Raw genomic sequence first — 22,009 nt, forward strand, 5'->3', positions numbered from 1 at the left:
GGATTGAGATATATCACGGCAGAATGTTTGTGATCCCCCCCCCACCCCTCCCCAGCACCAGATGGTGATAATCCACTAAAGACGCCGTAGATTATCCCAGATTGATTCAATCGAAAACTGCACATTGTGTGCTAGACCCACTTCTTCACATGTGCGTCTACTGCTGGTGTGTTAGGCTAGTGTAAAATGTGAAGTTGTGTTTTAGACTTCTGACGTCATCATTACTGTGTACTAGTTGACAACGGTTGATAAAAAAAACAACAAAGAAGACGTTGCTCGTTGTTTGATCATGGTTCAAAACTTTAAAAACTTTTTATCAACAATTCATTTGATGCACAATCATTTGGTCACTCATTAAAATAGACACGTGACACAGTCACTTATTCAACCAAGCGCTAAAACAATCATTCAACACAACAGATTCAATCATTCAAATGTTTCAACCAAGGGCTAAAACAATCACTCAACAACAGATTCAATCATTCAAAAGTTTCAACCAAGCGCTAAAACAATCACTCAACACAACAGATTCAATCATCGATATGTTTCAACCATGCGCTAAAACAATCACTCAACACAACAGATTCAATCATTCAAAAGTTTCAACCAAGCGCTAAAACAATCACTCAACACAACAAATTCAATCATTGATATGTTTCAACCATGCGCTAAAACAATCACTCAACACAACAGATTCAATCATTCAAAAGTTTCAACCAAGCGCTAAAACAATCACTCAACACAACAGATTCAATCATTGATATGTTTCAACCATGCGCTAAAACAATCACTCAACACAACAGATTCAATCATTCAAAAGTTTCAACCAAGCGCTAAAACAATCACTCAACACAACAAATTCAATCATTGATATGTTTCAACCATGCGCTAAAACAATCACTCAACACAACAGATTCAATCATTCAAAAGTTTCAACCAAGCGCTAAAACAATCACTCAACACAACAGATTCAATCATTGATATGTTTCAACCATGCGCTAAAACAATCACTCAACACAACAGATTCAATCATTCAAAAGTTTCAACCAAGCGCTAAAACAATCACTCAACACAACAGATTCAATCATTGATATGTTTCAACCAAGGGCTAAAACAATCACTCAACACAACAGATTCAATCATTCAAAAGTTTCAACCAAGCGCTAAAACAATCACTCAACAACAGATTCAATAATTGAGATGTTTCAACCAAGCGCTAAAACAATCACTCAACACAACAGATTCAATAATTGAGATGTTTCAACCAAGCGCTAAAACAATCACTCAACACAACAGATTCAATAATTGAGATGTTTCAACCAAGCGCTAAAACAATCACTCAACACAACAGATTCAATAATTGAGATGTTTCAACCAAGCGCTAAAACAATCACTCAACACAACAGATTCAATAATTGAGATGTTTCAACCAAGCGCTAAAACAATCACTCAACACAACAGATTCAATCATTGAGATGTTCACACAATGCCCAGTAACTTAAACAAATGTCAATCAAAGCGCCAACAAAATAGCACATGTCATCCAGCTGTGAGCTGAGTCAGCTAATGTCAGTACCCAGCAGCTAGTCCAGCAGGTAGTGCGTGAAGTCAGACATGGCCAGAAACCTCTGAAGTTTCCCGGGGAGGGGCAGGCGGCTGATGTTGGGGGTGATGGACCTGTCGCCTGTCGACACGTTCATCGCCTGCCTGACGCTGACCCGGCAACACTCTGACAGGGAGGGGGGCGTGGCCTGCCGCTCCTTCAGCCACCTGACGACCGCCTGCCGGTCCCGGTGTAGACCGGACCCGAGGCCAGGCAGCCGCAGGAAGAGCTTGGAGTACATGGGGATCTGCTTGCTGCAGTAGAGGACCTCGTCGGGGCTGGGGATGTAGCCCAGCAGCACCAGTAGCTTGACCAGCATCGGCTCGCTGCAGGCGAAGGCGTCCTGCAGGATGCCCCGCCCCCAGCGCCCCGCCCTGTCCACCTGACAGCCGTTGAGCAGCAGGATGGAGGCTATGAAGCTGTTGTCGCAGGCTATGGCGGCGGTCAAAGGCGTCCAGTGGCCGTCGCTTTTGGACAGCGAACATCCTGACTCGATGAAAATCTTCCAGACGCTCTCGAGGTTGGAGTATGTGTTTCCTTTCGACGCGATTTTGTAATAGAAAAACGCCGTCAAAAATGGCGTCATTTTGTTTTGAGTCACCGCGTCTAGGTCCGCCCCCCGCTGGATTAGAACCCTCAAGATATTCTCGTTGCCTGTGCGGGCTGCCTCGTGTAGGGGCGTCCACTGAAGTTCGTTCTTCGCGTTGACGTCAGCGCCGAACTCGCACATCATGATCGCTGTCGTCTCGAGGTTGTTGCGCACCGCACGGTGTAGCGCCGTGTTCCCGGTGCGGTCGCCCAAGTTGAGGTCACTGTGGAGGGTGATGTAGAGGGAGGTCAGGTCCTCTCTCTTGCAGTTGCAGGCGATATGCAGCGCTGTCTGGCCCCGGAAGTCGCACATGTTGAGCAGCGATTGGCCAAGCTGCAGGTTCTCTGATGACGTGGGCACGTTGAGCAGCGTGTGGGCCAGCCTGCGGTAGCCGTACTCGGTGGCCCAGTGCAGGGCCGTGCGGCCACTCTCGTCCACCTGGAAGCGACTGGACGGGTCAAAGGTCAGGATCCGCTTGACCTCGGCCTCTCGGTTGCCCTTCGTGGCCTCTATGACGTCATTCTCGCCCAGGTTTTTCTGCGGCAAGAGAAAGTTCAAGGTCGTTCTGGTGTCCGTACACAGACCCATGCTTTACAGGACAATGTCATACAGCTAGTCCTGGGACAATGTCCCACCGCAACAATCCTATTATCTAAACCGACCAAATTCTTCCCTCTGCTGTCATGCAGCGCGCCTGCTGTAATGTGATTAAGGCGATACAGGGGAAATAATCCATTTATTCAAGTTTTTCCCACGCATCTTGACATACAGGCCTGAGTTATCTACCCTGCTTCGTGCTAAAATAGATTAGAGAATGCCAGCCCCATCGGGGGTAAAGCCGTCTACTGATGGTGTGGTGTAAGGCCGTCTACTGATGGTGTAAGACCGTCTACTGATGATGTACGGCCGTCTATTGATGATGTTTGGTAATCTGAAAAAAAAGAGATGAACTAAACAAATAGGTCGACACAATGTTGTCATAAATCGATGACGTCACATTGTCACGTGTCGTTTACATACGGGGACGTCATATTTGTTCGTGTGTGTGTGGTAGGTTAGTGTCAGATTTGTGTGTGTGTGTGTGTGTGTGTGTGTGTGTGAGTGAGCGTGAGTGCTTTAACTCAGCTATACTACTGCCAGTCTTACGTGGTCTGGTTAATGGGCTAGTGTTGATGTATGTATGTGTTTGTATGTGTTTGTAGTGTTGATGTATGTATGTGTTTGTTGTTTGTATGAGTTTGTAGTGTTAATGTATGTGTATGTTTCTTGGTGTAGCGTTGATGTATGTGTATGTTTCTTGGTGTAGTGTTAATGTATGTGTATGTGTATGTATGTGTGTCCATCTGGCGAAACAACACTGGTACATTAAACCTAGCGACATATGGGATGTGACGTCATTAATTAATTCAATTAATCACAGCGGTCATCAGCACTGGTTGGCTGTGCCTTGAGTTCCGCCATCTTGTCCCTGGCACCACTCAAGCAGAACGTCGTCGTCCCCCCCCCCTCTCTCCCCCCCCCCCCCACTCCACGATTACAGCTTCGATATTTTGTTTACGTTTGGCAGGAAGTGAACTTGTGGAGCTATTTATAGCTTGGGTTAACCGCATTACTTCCCTTTGTTAACAGCTGAAGCAGAGATAGACACTGCGATGGGGGGGGGGGGGGGGGGGGAAGGGTACCGGTCCGGGTAGTTACGTAACTGATGTTTTTCTGGAATGTCCTACAGTCACAGTTGACTGATCCACAGTGGTCACACCTACAAATTTAGTCATCCATAAACTGCTGTACGCAAACCAGTGGCGCCCCTCTACACAAGCCAGTGGCGTCACTCTACACAAGCCAGTGGCACCCCTCTACATAAGCCAGTGGCGCCACTCTACGCAAGCCAGTGGCGCCACTCTACACAAGCCAGTGGCGCCACTCTCCTCTCATTAACTCTGACACTACAACTTTTAAAAAAAAAATTCAAAATGGAACAAAAAATCTTTTAAAACTTCTTAAAAAATCAAAACAAAGAAAGACGTTAAGGGCAGACAATGATGTCAACACCCACCTTAGTTGTCGGCAGACTTGGGACTCTGTCTGTTATTGACCTCCTGACCACAGATTGACATCCAGGCAAGAATCAATCACTGAACTCACGATCTGAAGAAAAAACCAATCACAACAAATATCACTGCCTGAGATAGAACCAATCACTGCCTGAGACAGAACCAATCACTGCCTGAGATAGAACCAATCACTGCCTGAGATAGAACCAATCACTGCCTGAGATAGAACCAATCACTGCCTGAGATAGAACCAATCACTGCCCAATATATTCTGTACCCCTCACCTAGCTCGTGCTCACTGTTTACAATCATCACAGGAGCAGATAACCGCAGACGCCAATAACGTAGTTGGCGGCACAAGGAAACCTGGCAGTGAGCTAATTTTAGATCGCCTTCTCGCTGCTCATTTTTATGACGTCACCTTAATTTTATCGCGCACAATAGAGGGCTGGTGTATGGTGGGAGGGGGGAGGGGGTGTTGTTTGATGGGACAAAGAGTTTGGAGGGTGAGTTTGTGTGAGAGAGAGATGAGAGGTGTGGGGGGGGGGGGGGGCAGAATTGATATTTTCACAATATCAATTGTAGTAGGGTTAGGGTTTTGGTGAGGCCATGACGCCTGAGTCGATTGTCGGAAGCATTATAGAGGGGAGCCTTATAGACGGGAGCCGTTCACTGGGGTTTCAATGTTTGCAAGTTTCATTTTCAGAAATTGTAATGTCACTGTCCTTTCTTGACAAACTTAAGTGCAAACGCTGTGTCACATATCATTTATATACGTCACTTTATACCACTACAGCTTACACCACTACAGCTTACACCACTACAGCTTACACCACTACAGCTTACACCACTACAGCTTACACCAGTTTACACCACTACAGCTTACACCAGCTTACACCACTACAGCTTACACCACTACAGCTTACACCACTACAGCTTACACCACTACAGCTTACACCAGCTTACACCACTACAGCTTACACCAGCTTACACCACTACAGCTTACACCAGTTTACACCACTACAGCTTACACCAGCTTACACCACTACAGCTTACACCACTACAGCTTACACCACTACAGCTTACACCAGCTTACACCACTACAGCTTACACCACTACAGCTTACACCAGTACAGCTTACTCCACTACAGCTTACACCAGCTTACACCACTACAGCTTACACCACTACAGCTCACACCACTGCAGCTTACACCACTACAGCTTACACCAGCTTACATCACTACAGCTTACACCACTACAGCTTACACCACTACAGCTTACTCCACTACAGCTTACACCAGCTTACATCACTACAGCTTACACCACTACAGCTTACACCACTACAGCTTACACCAGCTTACACCACTACAGCTTACACCACTACAGCTTACACCACTACAGCTTACACCAGTTTACACCACTACAGCTTACACCAGCTTACACCACTACAGCTTACACCACTACAGCTTACACCACTACAGCTTACACCAGCTTACACCACTACAGCTTACACCACTACAGCTTACACCAGTACAGCTTACTCCACTACAGCTTACACCAGCTTACACCACTACAGCTTACACCACTACAGCTCACACCACTGCAGCTTACACCACTACAGCTTACACCAGCTTACATCACTACAGCTTACACCACTACAGCTTACACCACTACAGCTTACTCCACTACAGCTTACACCAGCTTACATCACTACAGCTTACACCACTACAGCTTACACCACTACAGCTTACACCAGCTTACACCACTACAGCTTACACCACTACAGCGTACACGTGTGTGATGACCTTTCTCCACACAGCAGGTAAATGTGTGAGTTAAATGTCAGCCTAGCCTGCACGTGCAGGAGTTATCTGCGTGTTACCTGTATCAAGGTCACGATAGGAGGAAATGTACGGGGGGGGGGGGGGTATAGTTGGGGGTGGGGGGGTGTGATGCTGGCGAAGTTTCAAGACTAATGGTGCCTCGTGATAGGATCAATTCATAACATCATCTTTAACTTGAGTCTGTAAACATCAACATCTTTAACTTGAGTCTGTAAACATCAACATTTTAACTTGAGTCTGTAAACATCAACATTTTAACTTGAGTCTGTAAACATCAACATTTTAACTTGAGTCTGTAAACATCAACATCTTTAACTTGAGTCTGTAAACATCAACATTTTAACTTGAGTCTGTAAACATCAACATTTTAACTTGAGTCTGTAAACATCAACATCTTTAACTTGAGTCTGTAAACATCAACATTTTAACTTGAGTCTGTAAACATCAACATCCTTAACTTGAGTCTGTAAACATCAACATTTTAACTTGAGTCTGTAAACATCAACATTTTTGAGTCTGTAAACATCAACATTTTAACTTGAGTCTGTAAACATCAACATTTTAACTTGAGTCTGTAAACATCAACATTTTAACTTGAGTCTGTAAACATCAACATTTTAACTTGAGTCTGTAAACATCAACATTTTAACTTGAGTCTGTAAACATCAACATTTTAACTTGAGTCTGTAAACATCAACTTGAACTCGTATCTATAACCATCCAATTTAATTCCTGGCTCTAGTCATGATCTTAAATCTTGGCCTGTATAGTTTCATATATTGAATTTTTTTTTCTAGCGTGTGTGTGTTTATGGGGGGGGGGGGGGGGTAACAAAAAGTAAAAAAAAATGTGTATTTGCAATGTCTGTATAAGCGAAAGCTAAAAAAATAAATTTCCTATTATCGACGCACTTGGACGCTTATTATTATAAATGTGTTTTTTTTTATATTTGGTTTATTTTAAAACTTGCTTGTAATTCCTTGTACATGAAGTCGACAGCCAATAGGTTATGACAGGGGTCTCCAAACTTTTCAGCCCGAGGGCCGCATTAACTATCAAATATCAGTTCGGGGGCCAGAGTTTCTTTAAGGCATCTCTTCAGGGTCGTGGCGCCCCCCCCCCCCCCCCCCTGAAGAACGACTACCGCCCCTCCCCCCCCCCCCTCCAACGAAATATAATTTATATTGGAATATATAAAAATTTTGAGTGTCCCCCCCCCTCCCCACACCCGAGGTCCACGTTTGCTCTCAAACTGTTCTTCACGTATTTCATTCTTGAAAATGTTTGTTTACACAGGTATGTTGTTGGAAAATTTGAAAGGTACTTTGATGCAAAGGATTTAATGTTAGGAAAGTCTTCCTTGTGCAAAAACTTATGAAAACCCATCCGCCCTTCTTTGAACGTGTCTCTAAGAAAGTCATTTTCTTGCAATTCAATGACCTCCAGCTGCAGTTCATCTTTGCAACTGGCCACATTTGCTTCAAATAGGCTTTGAAACAGTCTCACTTCTTCTGCCTTTGAATCCAATTCAGAAAACCGCTACGGAAACTGCAGCTGGAGGTCTTTAACGATCTCGTATATAAATGACGTGGGGAACTCACTGGTTGCTTCAGCCGTAAAGACCTTGCACTGCAGAAAGTGTGTCAAGTTGTTAGCCTGTACTTGTTTAAAAAACATGACAAGTTTGTATCTAGAGGCCTTTAGGTGGGTGTATAGGTCAGAAACTAGATTTCACTCTCTTGCTGTTATAAGTTCAGAAAATTTAAATGACCAGTTATGTTTGCAGCAGAGGCCAATTTCTATACCCACTCTTCATCAGACAATAATGGCTGTGACTTGCCTTTACTATCAGGAAGTCACCTATTTCTTTTCTTAGATACTCTGCTCAGAATTTTCTCGCAAAATTATCAATCTTACTGATGTGAAATATGGTAAATCTTGAGATTTTCTGTTTGTCTCTGATAGTTAGATATCCTCTTCGGTAAAAGTGCCATACATGTTATGTAGGGAAGCCAGCGGAACCAGCTCTTGTATTATGTTCAGGTCTTCATACACAACTCTAATGAACACAAGCAGTTGAGAGGTGGAACAGTTTTGAATTTTCTGTGCAAAGCTCCTCAGCCACCTCCAACAAACATTTATTCAGTGGACAAAAAGATCGTCGCGGGCCGGATAAAATGACCTCGCGGGCCGTATCCGGCCCGCGGGCCGTAGTTTGGAGACCCCTGGGTTATGACAAAAAATATCCCTAAACACGAGTTGTCTGACCCTGATGCCAGCCATTTGTTGTAGGGGTCACAAGTTTTAATCTTGTCATCTCCACTTTAATTTTTTAGTTGTCATTTTAAAGTGACATTTTAATGACTATTCAAATGACATTTTAATGACTATTCAAATGTTTAATTATATTACATTATAGATATAATTGTATTGCCACTGGAAACAAGAAATTAGAACGACATCTGCTTTAGATGTGAGGTCAAACAAACAAACAAACAAACAAAACACACACACACATAAACACACACACTCAAACACATAAACACACACACACAAACACACACACACACTGTGTACTAAACAAAAGCTTATCAAAATCTTTCAAAGGCTGGTAGCTAAGGTGGTCACGTTTTAATAAATGTGGACAATAAAAGAAATAGAAAAAAAAATATTTCAGAACAATGTGAAAAAAAAAGAAAAAGAAAAAATGTTTTTAAGAACAATGAGAAAATAAAAGAAATGAAAAAAATGTTTTTAAGAACAATCCTAATATATAAAAGGCCATGTGCGCACTTCTCTCTTTCTCTGTCCGCAAAATATTTTCGCAGGATATCACATCAGAATCTTCAGCGATATATGGAGAACTTGATACGAAATTTTGTTGAAAATAATATGGTAGATGTTTTAAATGTATAAACTTAATTTTATTTAATGAAGAAAAATAAAAATAAAGGCGTATTCGAATTTAGAAAAACATTTTTAATTATGCAACCGGAAAAGTGTTTAGACTTGGAACAAGAACGCATTTAACAATGACGTCGCTTAATCTTTTCACTACGGAAAGAGCACGAAACTAATGACGTCATCTTCCGAGTTTAGAATAAAATAAAATAAACCGGTAGTGATCTCCCCTAAACTTTCTCGAATATTCTTATATAAAACAACAGGGGATGGTAACTGGGGATATAGTTATGATTTTTAATCCATTTTAAATACTTAAACTTTTAAAAATAGAATATAATCTCATAAAAAAAAACATTGCACACCAAGCAAACGCCGAATAAAAACGCGTATAATAGTGCGCAATATTATTAGTACTTTAAAAATTTACATTAGTTTTTTGAGAAATCGGAAGTAGCGTAAATTACTACTTCCAGTCAACGGAAATTACTCAAAATTTAACAGAAGGTAGAGAATTAGATCTTTTACTTACATGTGAAATTTCATTTATCTATCTGAAATAGTACTCAAGTTATAGGCTTTTAAAAAATTCAAAGTAGGAAAAGTACCACTTCCGGTTATCGGAAATCGCTCAAAAGTTGATACGGATCTACGATTTTGATAAAATACTTATATATGAAATTTCATCAACCTAGCTGTAACGGTACTCAAGTTATCGTGTTTACACACGGACAGACACACACACAGACACACACACACAGACATACGGACAGAATTGCAAAGTCCAGTTTTTCAGACTGGATTACGCATAAAACCTCTTAATTTTGATAAATCTGGATTGATAATTTTTGCCCGATTAAAATAAGTCCTCTATACTTCGGATGTGATGAAGGACTGAGGTGTAATACGGTGAAAATTGTTAAAATTTCAAATGATTTTTGTGCACGATTACAATACTTTCTCTATACTTCGTATATACGAGAAAGTAAAAATGAACTATTTCATTCAAATATGATAGATCTACGTACGCTATGAAATCTAGATCTATACAATACAATTTTCTCAACCTAAACTTATAAAATTTACTTTATCTATTTAAATTCTAGATCTCTAGATCAAGACTTGATAATCTACACACAAAACTAGACTAGACTTAGACGCCAAGACCTAGATCTAGATTATCTACTCTAGAATCTATTCCAATAATAATTTCTATATTAAACTATTTCAGGCCTTAATTATTTTATAGAAATCTTTGTTTGTTTAACTATGGAATTGGCTAATTTTGGATAAAATTATGTTTTATAAGGTACCTAAATAGCAGAGACTTAATACCACGCAGGTGGAGCGGGATCGAGACACACCAAGTCAAACACGTTTTTTTGCTTGTTTTTTAATATGTGAATCTTCCGATTTTAGACTATAAAGAAAGGAAATACTTCATTTAAATTTGATTTAGATCTAGATATAGATCTACTCAACAAATTACTTAAAAACTACATAATGACCATTGAATAGCCATATTTTTAACGGAATCATTTAAGTAACTTAATCGGTGTGTGCCTGTGTTATGGTTTTTAGCTAATTATTTATTCCTTTGCTTTGTCACTATTATTGTTCAGCACGTAGTAAAGCACACTGCGTTTTGACCAATAACTATTTTATAAATTATTTTTCTCAAACAAGTACAACATTTTAAAATATATAGGCCTATAACTCACGTGAAACGGGTACCGATGGCTAGTGAGAAAATAAAAGAAATAGAAAAAATGTTTTTAAGAACGCTGAGAAAATAAAAGAAATGAAAAAATGTTTTTAAGAACAATAAGAAAAAAATATTCATAAAAAAACGTTTTAATAAAAAGCTTTTATGTAATAATGCACTAAAAAGTAGAAAATAAATTATAAACTACTATTTAAATAACTATAAAGAAAAGAGTGGGTCTCTTCCTAAATATTAGACAATACTATAACTATAAAAAAAGCGTGGGTCACTTTAGTATCTATTGGATACCTTTACTAATATTTAGGAAGATGAACGTCTATCTCTGCCCCTAATGAACGTCTGTCTCTGCCCCTAATGAACGTCTGTCTCTGCCCCTAATGAACGTCTGCCTCTGCCCCTAATGAACGTCTGTCTCTGACCCTAATGAACGTCTGTCTCTGCCCCTAATGAACGTCTGCCTCTGCCCCTAATGAACGTCTGTCTCTGCCCCTAATGAACGTCTGCCTCTGCCCCTAATGAACGTATGTCTCTGCCCCTAACGAACGTCTGTCTCTGCCCCTAATGAACGTCTGCCTCTGCCCCTAATGAACGTCTGTCTCTGCCCCTAATGAACGTCTGTCTCTGCCCCTAATGAACGTCTGCCTCTGCCCCTAATGAACGTCTGTCTCTGCCCCTAATGAACGTCTGTCTCTGCCCCTAATGAACGTCTGTCTCTGCCCCTAATGAACGTCTGTCTCTGCCCCTAATGAACGCATGCCTCTGCCCCTAATGAACGTCTGTCTCTGCCCCTAATGAACGTCTGCCTCTGCCCCTAATGAACGTCTGTCTCTGCCCCTAATGAACGTCTGTCTCTGCCCCTAATGAACGTCTGTCTCTGCCCCTAATGAACGTCTGCCTCTGCCCCTAATGAACGTCTGTCTCTGCCCCTAATGAACGTCTGTCTCTGCCCCTAATGAACGTCTGTCTCTGCCCCTAATGAACGTCTGCCTCTGCCCCTAATGAACGTCTGTCTCTGCCCCTAATGAACGTCTGTCTCTGCCCCTAATGAACGTCTGTCTCTGCCCCTAATGAACGTCTGTCTCTGCCCCTAATGAACGTCTGCCTCTGCCCTCAGGTGAGAAAAACCTCCGGTGAGACCTGCTTACGTCATGACCTTAAATGGCGGTGAACACCAGGTTATGTCCTTGTCCACCTTTTGTTATTGAACTCCTATCTTTGCATTCATATTCATGGGGTAACTACCGTGGGGTAACTACTGTGGGGTAACTATCCTGGAGTAACTACCATGGGCTAACTACCCCGGAGTAACTACCGTGGGGTAACTACCCTGTGGTAACTACCGTGGGTAATAACAAAACTAATATTACAGATCTTTGATTGTGTAATGGTGTAGCAACGTTCCAGTGTCTCTAGTGATCACAATCTAAAAAGATAACCGTCCTCTGTGTAACATAGATATGACACAATCTATACTTCCGGTGACCATATTTTTTTAGAACCAACCCCATATCCTATTGAACCCAACCTCATGTCCTATTGAACCCAACCCCATATCCTATTGAACCCAACCCCATATCCTATTGAACCCAACCTCATATCCTATTGAACCCAACCCCATGTCCTATTGAACCCAACCTCATGTCCTATTGAACCCAACCCCATGTCCTATTGAACCCAACCTCATGTCCTATTGAACCCAACCCCATGTCCTATTGAACCCAACCTCATATCCTATTGAACCCAACCTCATGTCCTATTGAACCCAACCTCATATCCTATTGAACCCAACCTCATGTCCTATTGAACCCAACCTCATATCCTATTGAACCCAACCTCATGTCCTATTGAACCCAACCTCATGTCCTATTGAACCCAACCCCATGTCCTATTGAACCCAACCTCATATCCTATTTATAGTGTACGATCATGTTTGAGATATTCACCAACTACCCCCACCCCTCCACACACTCAATCTCCTTCACAAAGAATTACACGTTTAATTAATTAATTATCTGAATAAGTCAGCTTTAAAAATTGAAATGAGTTTTTTTTAAATATATAAATAAATAGCCACATGATATTGTTGACCACAAGTTGACCACAAGTTGACAACAAGTTGACCACAAGTTGACCACAAGTTGACCACAAGTTGACCACAAGTTGACCACAAGTTGACTACAAGTTGACCACAAGTTGACCACAAGTTGACCACAAGTTGACCACAAGTTGACCACAAGTCGACCACAAATTGACCAGCTTATGTTTTACAACCAAGGTAAACAATCAGGGTGGCTTCGACATAATGTTTTAGTAGCAGTTCTCTCCCTTGCACGCAAGTTTCCAACACAATGCTCAACACGCGAGGTGGGGACGTGTTGTCTTGGGGTGGGTTAGTGTGGGGGAGGGGTAGTATATGGTGGGGGGGGGGGTAGGTATTTCTGGGGGAGGGGTGGACTTATTGTCTTGAGGTGGGTTATTCTGGGGGATGGGTAGTATATGGTGTGGGGGAAGTAGGTATTTCTGGGGGAGGGGTGGACTAATTGTCTTGAGGTGGGTCATTCTGGGGGGGGGGGGTATTGTGATTTTTAAAACGAATGTAGACGACATAGTGCTCATATAGCAGACCGGAATATTCCGTGTCAGTCGACTGCCGGGTGCCGGAGGCCGTCCGTGTGCATTTTTACAGCTGCATCACGTGGTATCATTGTGCAGCACAACCAATCAACGAACCCCGTGCAGGGGTCTCTGGGAAACTCGGGGCCCCCTCCCGTACGGGCGGGGTTCCGGGTGACGACTATAGGAGTTCACCACATCCATTGTGTATGGCGCTCTTTAAACCAAACATAGGCGTCATAGTGTTCATGGGGCGTGCTAAAGACATGGTCTGTCTTGCTGTCATGGCTGCCTGCTGTCATGGCTGTCTTGCTGTCATGGCTGTCTTGCTGTCATGGCTGCCTGCTGTCATGGCTGTCTTGCTGTGGTGGCTGTTTTGCTGTCAAAGCTGTCAAACGATGGCTCATCATTTATCAACAATAAAGCTCAGATACACACCATCAAAGTCGACCACCATCAGATAATTCTAGACCTGGGTTATTGCCATGCCTCACACAATGTTGATAGCGATGGAATTTGAGCTGTCACAGATATCATGGAATCACAGGTGTGCTAGAATAACAGGTGTGCTAGAATAACAGGTGTGCTAGAATCACAGGTGTGCTAAAATCACAGGTGTGCTAGAATCACAGGTGTGCTAGAATCAAAGGTGTGCTAGAATCACAGGTGTGCTAGACTCACAGGTGTGCTAGAATCACAGGTGTGCTAGAATCACAGGTGTGCTAGAATCACAGGTGTGCTAGAATCACAGGTGTGCTAGAATCACAGGTGTGCTAGAATAACAGGTGTGCTAGAATCACAGGAGTGCTAGAATCACAGGTGTGCTAGAATCACAGGTGTGCTAGAATCACAGGTGTGCTAGAATCAAAGGTGTGCTAGAATCACAGGTGTGCTAGACTCACAGGTGTGCTAGAATCACAGGTGTGCTAGAATCACAGGTGTGCTAGAATCACAGGTGTGCTAGAATCACAGGTGTGCTAGAATCACAGGTGTGCTAGAATCACAGGTGTGCTAGAATCACAGGTGTGCTAGAATCACAGGTGTGCTAGAATCACAGGTGTGCTAGAATCACAGGTGTACTAAAGCCAGTCCAAATTTCAAATGTTAAAGTTTACAATTGTGAAATAAAAGATAATTTGAGCAGGTTAGTACGTGAGGGGAGAGGTAGGGGAAGGTGGGGGGAGGTGAGGGGAGCTTGGGATAGGTGAGGGGAGCTTGGGGTAGGTGAGGGGAGCTTGGGGGAGGTGAGGGGAGCTTGGGGTAGGTGGGGGGAGCTTGGGGTAGGTGGGGGGAGCTTGGGGTAGGTGGGGGGAGCTTGGGGTAGGTGGGGGGAGCTTGGGGTAGGTGGGGGGAGCTTGGGGTAGGCGAGGGGAGCTTGGGGTAGGTGGGGGGAGCTTGGGGTAGGCGAGGGGAGCTTGGGGTAGGTGGGGGAGCTTGGGGTAGGTGGGGGGAGCTTGGGGTAGGCGAGGGGAGCTTGGGGTAGGAAAATGTCAAGATCGTTGGAGTATTGAATTTAGTGACGTCAATGCCCGACCCACGGGCTGGAACAGAACATACACAGCCTGCAATTTGATTGACATATGACATATGTAGGTGGATAGGCATATGACATATGTAGGTGGATTGATATATGACATATGTAGGTGGATAGGCATATGACATATGTAGGTGGATTGATATATGTTAAACAGAATGACACATGACATTTGTAAGTAGGTACATGCAATCTTTGGCTAGATTGACACATTTCACATCTAGATAGAATGACACATGACATCTAGATAGAATGACACATGACATCTAGATAGAATGACACATGACATCTAGATAGAATGACACATGACATCTAGATAGAATGACACATGACATCTAGATAGAATGACATCTGCAAACAAAAAAAACAAGGTGATAGTAGATTGCTGAAGAAGAGAATGCGCCAATCGACCAGCTCTACTTCCCCTGCGGGTAATGACATACCAGGTTTGAAACAACAGCAATTATCCTGTAAGTCCTGTGGGATAAATGGCAGCACACATTCGATTGGTGGGGGGGGGGGGTAATCTTAGCTCGACTGTATGGCTGTAAAGTGGAAGCCAGAACATTTGTAATGGCTACAGCTATAGCATTTGTAATGGCTACAGCTAGAACAGTTGTAATGTTTACAGCTATAATATTTGTAATGGCGACAGCTAGAACAGTTGTAATGGCTACAGCTATAATATTTGTAATGGCTACAGCTAGAACAGTCGTAATGGCTACAGCTATAACATTTGTAATGGCTACAGCTAGAACAGTTGTAATGTTTACAGCTATAATATTTGTAATGGCTACAGCTAGAACAGTTGTAATGGCTACAGCTATAATATTTGTAATGGCTACAGCTAGAACAGTTGTAATGGCTACAGCTATAATATTTGTAATGGCTACAGCTAGAACAGTTGTAATGGCTACAGCTATAATATTTGTAATAGCTACAGCTAGAACAGTTGTAATGGCTGCCAGTGACTTGATCATTTCTATTACGTCTATAATTTGGTCTACTCTACTCCCCTTACACAGTCCATGAGTGAATTGGTCGACTCTACTCCCCCTACACAGTCCATGAGTGAATTGGTCGACTCTACTCCCCCTACACAAACTATGAGTGAATTGGTCGACTCTACTCCCCCTACACAGACTATGAATAGGTCAACTCTACTCCCCCTACACAAACTATGAGTGAATTGGTCGACTCTACTCCCCTTACACAGACTATGAATAGGTCGACTCTACTCCCCCTACACAGACTATGAATAGGTCAACTCTACTCCCCCTGCACAGACCGGGTGTGGAAAGCCTTGATTTGCCACCTGCTGTAATCGCTTTACGGCGTGAAACACGGAGCCATGAAATATTTGCATCGATTTATTGATCGAGCAGATTTTTGTCGTGGGCTGTCAAACACGACGGTAAAATTAGGAAGGTACAGCACTTTCAAAGGTCAACGGAAAAAAGTCACAGGAAAAAGAGTCACAAAACTAATTTAAGAAATATTTTGATTTATTTATCAAGAATTGTAAAATTGTGTGTGTTTATTTTTGTGGTTTGTATTTTTTGATAGCATAAATTATTTATAGACGTCAAAAGCATTATGGTTTATATCAGTTGTAAGTAAAAATACTCTAAGATAATTTACACAACAATCTCTACTATTGTTACGTACTTAGTTAAATTCGTGGTAGAAAAATTAATTATAAAAGAAATTTAGGCACATTATTGTGTTGCATATGTTTTGCCGCTGTCTATTCTCTGGTCGGCTTTTCCTCAGTCGGCCTTGTCCGAACATATTTTGTGTTGTTGACGTTATGCGTCAATGACAGCCTTTGAACCTTGTCGGCTCACTGTTTTGATCCTAAGTTTTGTTATGTAATGAGCGTGATAAATGTGGGCAGTAAAGGTGGTTGAACTAAACATAACTATTGTTGCAATTAGTTGACGGCAGCAAGTCAGAAGAACTTACCATTTGACGGTAATTTAATGTTAGTATTTAAAAAAACAAAACACGATGAAAACCGAGAACGTTGGAACATTCTATTGATTTATATTATGTCTAACATAGTTACAATCTACATACTTCACACTAAATATTTTTAGATGTGTTATAAAAATTACTATACTTATACAACCTACAAACATTACATAAAATTAATCATAAGTTGATTTGCACTCTCTGAATATATTATACATAAAAGAATTAACTTGAATTAAATTGATTTTTTTCTTTCCTGTGACTTTTTTCCTACAATCCTTCCAACAGCCCTGTGTTGCTGTCCTGTGGCTGTCGCCAGCTGTCCTGTGGCTGTTCTCGTGTTGGGTGAATATGGTTGAAACGTGCAGCACAGCAAAGTTTGTTGGATGACCCGTTCATATGTTGTATGGTGTGACCCGTCCATCACCCCGTGTCCAGTCAATGACCCGGCTAGTGGGTGTCTCTCTGTTTATGGTTTATTAGCAGCTCGAGCTGACCAATCAAATCGCCGGCCCAACAAATCAAACAGAGCCTCGTTGTGGGGTTTATAAAAGTCGTAGAGCAGTGAGTGAAAACGAGGCTCGAGGTCGGGGTGGGAGTGACCTTTCCCCAGACATTGGACCAGGTCCGTGTGGAGAGGCCGCCTGCAGTAGTAGCCCTTGCTCCTGTTGTACACAAAGTTCCGCTCGGTCAGTCGGGCGGGGACTCCTAGAAACTTCTCGATCTTCTGCACCTCGCGGGCGGGGTGGGACACTAGGTCTTCGCCAGACAAGACGTGGATCTGATGGATGGATGTGTGGATGTTGGATCAGACATGATGGATGGATGTAAGGATATTGGATGAGATGTGACATTGGAAATGTGGAGGGAAGGGGTGGTGGGGGAATGAATGATATTGAGAAGTAAAAAAAAAAGCGTAAAGCGAAGAACGATCAAAGAAGTGTGACGACGTAAAGCGAAGCTAAAGACCTGAGTGAGCGGAAAGCGAGACAGCCACAGCTTGAAGTACTTGACATAGACGCCCCAGTCCACCGTCCGACTCGCGTCATCGACTCGTGTGACGCCATCTTCCTGCGTCACAAACAGCGACTCCGCGTTCATCTTTGGACTCTATGGACATTTCTAGAATTATCAGGAGTGCCGTCTCGTGTTGTGGTTGTGTTAACGTGTTAGATGCTGGCGTGTCTGGTGGTGGTGGGGGGGGGGGGGGGAGATCTCGTGTAGGCATGCGTGTTCCTGTCTGGTTTGATTGGCTGCTGGCGTCATGTGGGCGTGGCTGGGCCGTCACGCGCAGGACGAGTACATGGCCAGCAAAACACGTCAAACAAATAGCCGGCATGTAACCGGCATTTAACACAACCAGCGTCCAACATAACATCCAACATAACATCCAACAAACCATTCAACATGACGTCAAACAAACCATCCAACATGACATCCAACATGACATCTAACATGACATCCAACAAATCATCCAACAAACCATCCAACATGACATCAAATTAACCATCCAACCAACCATCCAACATGACATCCACGACATCCAACATGACATCCAACAAATCATCCAACATGACATTCAACATGACATCCAACATGACATCCAACATGACATCCAACATGACATCCAACATGAAATCCAACAAAACATCTACCGTGACATCCAACATGACATCCAACATGATATCCGACATGACATCCAACATGACATCCAACAAACCATCTAACGTGACATCCAACATGACATCCAACAAACCATCCAACAAACCATCTAACGTGACATCCTACATGACTTCCAACATGACATCCAACATGACATCCAACATGACATCCAACATGACATCCAACATGACATCCAACAAACCATCCAACATGACATCCAACATGACATCTAACAAACCATCTAACGTGACATCCAACATGACATCCAACATGACATCCAACATGACATCCAACATGACATCTAACATGAAATCCAACAAACCATCCAACATGACATCCAACATGACAGCCAACATGACATCCAACATGACATCCAACATGACATCCAACATGACATCCAACATGACATCCAACATGACATCCAACATGACATCCAACATGACATCCAACATGACATCCAACATGACATCCAACATGACATCCAACATGACATCCAACATGACATCCAACATGACATCCAACATGACATCCAACAAACCAGCTGACCTTTGCCAGCTGTGAGACGACACGGCTGACTGGGTCTTTGATGACAGCGATCAGCTTGACGTCACGGTTCATTTTGTAGATCTCCTCCACCGCCCTCCCGCTCCAGATGTAAGATGGCGTCTTCTCCATGGTAACCTGATGGTGTCAAGGTTATCAGAGGTAATCTGATGGTTTCAAGTTTATCAGAGGTAACTTGAGGGTGTCACATTATCAGAGGTAACTTGAGGGTGTCACATTATCAGAGGTAACTTGAGGGTGTCACATTATCAGAGGTAACTTGAGGGTGTCACATTATCAGAGGTAACTTGAGGGTGTCACATTATCAGAGGTAATCTGATGGTGTCAAGTTTTATCAGAAGTGAAATAAATTTTTGAACCTGACGGTCTAGAGTTCACCTGTTTCTGTAACCTCGGTATATAAAGGATAATGTGGTCAGCACTATTTCCAGCCGCCTTTACTTTTCTTAACGTGAGTTAGGTACCCATCAGAGCTGGATGGACTCAGACAAGTTCTACTGCCTTGAACCAGGATTCGAACTCGAGACTTTCGGATGAGTTGTCTAGCGCTGGCCATGCCGTCCCTTCTCATCTCAGCGTTTCAAGTTTTGTTAGCGGTTTTGTAGCTGTGTGACGTCATTGGAGTAGATAATTGTATCATCTGACCTGTATGTGTGTGTATGCGTGAGTATGTGTGTATGTGTGTATGTGTGTATGTGTGTATGTGTGTATGTGTGTATGTGTGTATGTGTGTATGTGTGTATGTGTGTATGTGTGTGTATGTGTGTATGTGTGTATGTGTGTGTATGTGTGTATGTGTGTATGTGTGTATGTGTGTATGTGTGTATGTGTGTGTATGTGTGTATGTGTGTATGTGTGTATGTGTGTATGTGTGTATGTGTGTATGTGTGTATGTGTGTATGTGTGTATGTGTGTGTATGTGTGTATGTGTGTATGTGTGTATGTGTGTATGTGTGTATGTGTGTGTATGTGTGTATGTGTGTATGTGTGTATGTGTGTATGTGTGTATGTGTGTATGTGTGTGTATGTGTGTATGTGTGTATGTGTGTATGTGTGTATGTGTGTATGTGTGTATGTGTGTGTATGTGTGTATGTGTGTATGTGTGTATGTGTGTATGTGTGTGTATGTGTGTATGTGTGTATGTGTGTATGTGTGTGTATGTGTGTATGTGTGTATGTGTGTATGTGTGTATGTGTGTGTATGTGTGTATGTGTGTATGTGTGTGTGTGTGTGTCACCTCACCTGGTTGGTGTAGGACAGTGGCATCTGGTGCCGGTACCAGCCCAGGCCCCTCCTAAAGTTCTCATCCACGTCGAAGAAGTGAATCTCTGCTCTCGCCGTCACGATGTACGGGTGCATGTCCAGAAAGTTGATCAGTGCACGCGTACCGCACTTCCCTGCACCGATGATGATGGCCTGCGGGATGTAAGACGTCACAGTCAGACGTCACGGTAAGACGTCACAGTCATGTAGGACGTCAGTCTGTAAAGCTGTAGTTGCCATGACAACTACCCACCTGAGGCAGCCGCTGAGTGGGCTGTTCGTGTGCTGGTGGGGCGTACAGCAGGGGGCTGTACCTCCCCCTCTCTCTGATCGTCCAGTGGAGGTTTCTATACACATACGCGGGCACATCAGGTGCAACCGGAATTTTCCGGTCTTTACCGGCAGGGAAAGTCTGTTGCCGTGAGTTTTTTTCTTCCAGCTCTTTGAGTTTCCCAATCAGTGATGTCAAATCGTCATTCAATGGCGTCGTGATGTTGCCGGCAGCTGGGTACTTGAGGCCGGCAGCTGGGTCCCTGGGACCGGCAGGAGCGTTATTTAGCCGGTCGAGTTTTGAAGCGTCTGAGTTTGATCCGGCTCCTGTCTCCATCCGACGCCGTATCAAGTCGCTCCACTGTTCCTCCACATCTTCGGCATACTGGTGGATCACGGGAGCCGGATTGTGCTGGGCGGGAGCCGGTTGGTGTATGACGGGAGCCGGTTGGTACGGGACGGGAGGGCGGAGCTTTGGCATGATTTTCTCTAGAGGCTTCTCTAGCTCAGTCACGTGGTGGCCTGGTTTGAAGTCTGTGAGATCTTTTCTTGGGCCATTGGCCACAGGCCATTGTACATCAGGATGGCCATCTACATCAGGATGGCCATCTACATCAGGATGGCCATCTAGCTGTTGGCCATCTAGCTGTACATCAGGATGGCCATCTCCCGTCCAGTTGACTGACGTAGCACCATCAGGCCATGACGTGTTCGCCTCACCTCCAAACTGCCCCAGCACGCTGTACAAGCCACGCCCACCCCGGCCCTCACCCCTGTCCCCACCCACGCCACTGTCCTGCTTGAGGTGGATCCCGTAAAGCACCCAACAGGAAGTGACGACAGACCAAAACACAAACATGCGCGCGCATCGGCACAGGCTCGACTTCCGGCCGCAAAGCTGGATCCACCGGAAGCACATTGACACGAAGGTGAGTCACTTAACAAATTTCACTGACACCTACAAATTTCACTGACACCTACAAATTTCACTGACACCTACAAATTTCACTGACACCTACAAATGGCACTGACGCCTACAAATTTCACTGACACCTACAAATTTCACTGACACCTACCAATTTCACTGACACCTACAAATTTCACTGACACCTACAAATTTCACTGACACCTACAAATGGCATTGACACCTACAAATGGCACTGACATCTACAAATGGCACTGACGCCTACACATTTCACTGTTGCCAACAGATATGACAGACACTACACGAAGAGGTGGGGTAGTCTCCACTCTCCCACAACGGAGTTTGAAATGTATCCTCTGCCTCCCTCTGAAAACTTCCTCACCTCAATGACATCGGCTGTCGCACGCCCAATGATATTTGGCTCACCTCAGCTGTCATTGCCCGTTGTTTATGTTGTGTACGCTAAATCAATGGTATCCCATGTGA

The 22,009-nt window shown here is 43.5% G+C and overlaps 2 protein-coding genes across 2 annotated transcripts; both read right to left on the bottom strand.

Moving 5' to 3' along the window:
• Window positions 1–1,333: 1,333 nt before the first annotated feature.
• Window positions 1,334–4,602, bottom strand: LOC131941404 (putative ankyrin repeat protein RF_0381). The gene is made up of 2 exons (XM_059300655.1): window positions 4,249–4,602; window positions 1,334–3,123 (listed from the first exon to the last, which is right to left on the bottom strand). The coding sequence occupies exon 2, from the start codon at window positions 2,778–2,780 to the stop codon at window positions 1,584–1,586; it is 1,197 nt and encodes a 398-aa protein (XP_059156638.1). The 5' UTR covers window positions 2,781–3,123; window positions 4,249–4,602; the 3' UTR covers window positions 1,334–1,583.
• Window positions 4,603–16,844: 12,242 nt separating this feature from the next.
• Window positions 16,845–21,457, bottom strand: LOC131941380 (bifunctional heparan sulfate N-deacetylase/N-sulfotransferase 3). The gene is made up of 5 exons (XM_059300624.1): window positions 20,582–21,457; window positions 20,308–20,481; window positions 19,047–19,181; window positions 17,808–17,948; window positions 16,845–17,619 (listed from the first exon to the last, which is right to left on the bottom strand). The coding sequence occupies exons 1-5, from the start codon at window positions 21,455–21,457 to the stop codon at window positions 17,308–17,310; spliced, it is 1,638 nt and encodes a 545-aa protein (XP_059156607.1). The 3' UTR covers window positions 16,845–17,307.
• Between the last annotated feature and the right edge of the window lie 552 nt (window positions 21,458–22,009).

Source organism: Physella acuta, unplaced genomic scaffold (assembly GCF_028476545.2).
Source record: "Physella acuta isolate Inbredline_101_S28 unplaced genomic scaffold, ASM2847654v3 ptg000360l, whole genome shotgun sequence".
Classification (NCBI taxonomy): domain Eukaryota; kingdom Metazoa; phylum Mollusca; class Gastropoda; family Physidae; genus Physella; species Physella acuta.

Bases quoted from the DNA above. Each gene is read 5' to 3' on its own strand.
- LOC131941404 (XM_059300655.1), bottom strand. From the start codon at position 2,780: ATGGGTCTGTGTACGGACACCAGAACGACCTTGAACTTTCTCTTGCCG.
- LOC131941380 (XM_059300624.1), bottom strand. From the start codon at position 21,457: ATGTTTGTGTTTTGGTCTGTCGTCACTTCCTGTTGGGTGCTTTACGGG. The intron at 20,482-20,581 runs GTGGGTAGTTGT...TACATCCCGCAG, and splicing joins CCACTCAGCGGCTGCCTCAG to GCCATCATCATCGGTGCAGG. The intron at 19,182-20,307 runs GTGAGGTGACAC...TGACACCATCAG, and splicing joins CACTGTCCTACACCAACCAG to GTTACCATGGAGAAGACGCC.